At 54.6% G+C, this 3569-nt stretch overlaps 1 protein-coding gene across 5 annotated transcripts in view; it reads left to right on the top strand.

Moving 5' to 3' along the window:
• LOC105544490 (chromosome unknown open reading frame, human C11orf24) overlaps nt 1-3223 on the top strand; it is an 11710-nt gene extending 8487 nt beyond the window's left edge. For 3 of the 5 annotated variants that reach the window (XM_011987052.1, XM_011987054.1, XM_011987053.1), the window contains exons 3-4: nt 835-1009; nt 1780-3223. In XM_011987052.1, coding sequence (XP_011842442.1) covers nt 934-1009; nt 1780-2918 — 1215 coding nt within the window. In that variant the 5' untranslated portion in view covers nt 835-933 and the 3' untranslated portion in view covers nt 2919-3223. Of the gene's footprint in view, nt 1-834; nt 1129-1779 lie in introns of all 5 variants that reach the window. The other 2 variants (XM_011987055.1, XM_011987051.1) reach the window with 2 other exon arrangements.
• Nucleotides 3224-3569: the final 346 nt, after the last annotated feature.

Raw genomic sequence — 3569 nt, 5'->3', positions numbered from 1 at the left:
ATGGGTGGGTGGATGAGTGGGTGGGTGGATGGATGAATGGATGGACAGATGAGTAGATGGATATAATAGTGGGTGGGTGGGTGGATGGATGAGTGGGTAGATGGACAGATGCATAGGGGGATGGATGGATGGACTTATGGATGGACAGATGAGTAGATGGATAGAATAGTGGATGGATGGATGGATGAGTGGGTGGATGGATGGATGAGTGGGTGGATGGATGAATGGATGAGTGGGTGGGTGGGTGGATGGATGGATGGATGGATGGATGGATGGGTGGATGGATGGACAGATGAGTAGATGGATAGAGTAGTGGGTGGATGGATGGATGGGTGGGTGGGCAGGCAGGTGGATGGGTGAATGGATGGATGGATAGATGACTAAGTAGTATCTCCCATGTGAAAGGCACAGTCACCTGTCACAGGGTGCACATGGGGTGCGTTAGGCTTGATTTGTACTCTGCAGACCATGGGAGAAGCTTGAGGAGGAAGATGACCAGTCTTGGTGAATTGAAGGCCTTCACCCTATGAACACGGCCAAGTCTTAGTCCTCTCTCCTGCTCCTTTAAACTCTGAACTCTAGGATGGGAGAATGGGAACTTTTTCAGGTTGAGATTCATAGTGAAATCGGGTCAAGAAGTGATCAGATGCAAAGCACAGGGCAGATCGTTACTACACCATGGCTGAGGTCTTTCTGGGCACCAGGCCCTGGTCTCAGCACTTGGCTCAGTCTGCACCTTGGACCCTGCCAGAGCCCTCCACAGCAGATGCTCTCAGGCAAGGCTGTGCGTTGCTGGCCAGACGCCTTCTGACCAGCGTGCTTTCTTGACCACAGATCCCTTGGCCAAGCAGGAGAGAACCATTAGCAACCTGAGGAGCTGGCTGGCTGGGAGCCTCAGGGATCGCACAGCCTTGCTCCCAGCTCACCCGCAAGATGTGGACAGCTCTTGTGCTCATTTGGATTTTTTCCTTGTCCTTATCGGAAAGCCATGCGGCATCCAATGATCCACGTAAGTGAGAAAGCTGTGTGACTGGTGGATGGGCCCACAGAGGCCACAAAGCATGCTGAACCCAGGAAAGCAGCGTCTGCAAACACAGGCCAATGCATCAGGAACCCCAGCCCTCCCAGGTGCCGGACAGGGAAGGGTTGTCAGGCCAACCTTCCTTCTCCAGGGCCATTGTGAGCAAAGAGCCCCCAGCAGGACCAGGCAGCTGAGCCCTGAAAGGTTTGCTTGCTTGGCCTGCAAGATTTGATGTCATCTCTAAATTGAATCTTCACTGGGGAGTTGGTTCCTTCATACATCAGATCTTTCGCTGCGTTCCCACTCTGTGCCATTCAGAAGAATTCCTGCAGCGAATGCTTTCACAAAGCCAAGCGTTCTTTCGTGATGTGAATATCTGTGCAGTTTATCTGCTTTGTAAACCTGGGTGTGTGTTCAGTGGGCTTTTAATGGTGAATCACACCTGTTGTGTGAGACTTTTACTCTGATGTTTTGGGAACTGGATCAAATAGTGAAAGTCTGAAGGCTTCAGTGGGCAGGGATGTTCATAGAGGGCAAAGGAGTTTTAAAATTAGATTGACAAGGGCTTTTTCAATGAGCTGCATGGCAACAGTGGGAAGAGAGATGGGAAGGAAGCATGTTTGCACATCACCTCCCCTGACTCTGGCCGGGCTGAGGAGGGGGCCCCACAGGGCTGGGTGGAGGCCGATCCCTGAGCAATCTCCCTGAGCAGGATTGAACATGATTGTCTCTCTTTTTCTCCTTTTTCTGACTTTAAGGCAACTTTGTCCCTAACAAAATGTGGAATGGATTAGTCAAGAGGAATGCATCTGTGGAAACAGTTCATAATAAAACGTCTGAGGATATAACCATGGCAGCAACTTCTCCTGTCACGTTGACCAAAGGGACTTCGGCGGCCCACCTCAACTCTACGGAAGTCACAACAGAGGACACAAGCAGGACAGACGTGAGTGAACCAGCAACTTCAGGAGGTGCAGCTGATGGTGCGGCCTCCAATGCTCCCACGACTGCAGCCTCCAGTACGACTGCAGCCTCCAGTGCTCCCACGACTGCGGCCTCCAGTGCTCCTACGACACTCGCACCCGCCACGCCTACATCCACAGGGTGGACCCCATCCACTACCGCCACTGGGCATCCATCTCTCAGCACAGCCCTCGCACAAATGCCAAATAGCAGCACGGTGCCAAGAACAGCAACCCCGGCCACGTTGGCCACACATGCTCAGACTGTGGCGACCACAACAAACACGAGCAGCCCCATGAGCACTCGGCGAAGTCCTTCCAAGCACATGCCTGGTGACACCACGGCAAGCCCTGCAGCCCCTACGCGTCCCCAAGCACAAGGTCCCATTAGCCAGGTGTCAGTGGACCAGCCTGTGGTTAACACAACCCCAGAGCCCACCCCCACCCTCACAGTGGTGACCACCACCAAGGCACAAGCCCAGGAGCCAACTGCCAGCCCAGTGCCAGTGCCTCACACCAGCCCAATCCCTGAGGTGGAGGCCACGTCCCCCACGACACAGCCAAGCCCCACACCATACACCCAGAGGGCCGCTGGGCCAGGCACACCCCAGGCACCGGAGCAGGTGGCGACTGAGGTCACGCCAGGTACTGATTCCACTGGGCCAACACCCGGGAGCTCAGGGGGCCCTAACATGCTAGCCACGGACTCGTGCCAGCCCAGCACCCAAGGCCAGTACCTGGTGGTCACCACTGCGCCCCTCACCCAGGCCGTGGTGGACAAAACTATCCTCCTGGTGGTGCTGTTACTCGGGGTGACCCTTTTCATCACAGTCTTGGTTTTGTTTGCCCTGCAGGCCTATGAGAGCTATAAGAAGAAGGACTACACCCAGGTGGACTACTTAATCAATGGGATGTATGCGGACTCAGAAATGTGAGGGGGTGGGGCCCGGCGGGAGGCCGAGCCCCTTCCTTGTCCTTTCCTTTTGCCTTTGAGACCAAACCAAGTGCTTCCAAATTCCTTTGGTGCAATTTAGGAGATATGCCAGATGCTTAAACACATTTAATTGCTGTCAGATTAATTCCATGATCACTAAAGAGTTGCTGCTTTTTTCATATTTATTTTTGTAAACGATGCTGTGCCCAGGAGGGAGCAGCTGGGGGTTCCACCTCAGGGTGGGGCGGGCAGGGCCCTGTGCCCCCAGGTGTCAGAGCCTGACCTGAATTAAAGTACTGACTGCTCCACAGTCGTGTGGGTGCATCCTGCTGCTCGGGGCGCCTGCCTTTCTGCCATGCGCGTAGCAGGGTTTGGTTTTGTGAATGTGCAACATCGCTCCACACCCTGGAGGTTGACTGTCGTTACCACTGTCTCGGGCTTCTCCCTGGTACCCACGCCCGCCCTGGTGCTTGCTGGGAGGCTCCTGGGCCCCAGAAGAGGCCACAGCCAGCATCTTGAATCCTTTTTCTGACCTGTTCAGTGAGCCTCCTGGAGCCAGCTTTAGGGGTGAAGGAGCTAAATTCAGCACATCACCCCCATGGTGTGGTCAACTCGGCCTGACCCAGCGCAGAACAGAATCTGATCCCACCCT

This window comes from Mandrillus leucophaeus, unplaced genomic scaffold (genome assembly GCF_000951045.1).
Source record: "Mandrillus leucophaeus isolate KB7577 unplaced genomic scaffold, Mleu.le_1.0 Scaffold30, whole genome shotgun sequence".
Classification (NCBI taxonomy): domain Eukaryota; kingdom Metazoa; phylum Chordata; class Mammalia; order Primates; family Cercopithecidae; genus Mandrillus; species Mandrillus leucophaeus.
The sequence above is the reverse complement of the archived record's forward strand: the minus strand, read 5'-3'. Positions and strand labels throughout refer to the sequence as shown.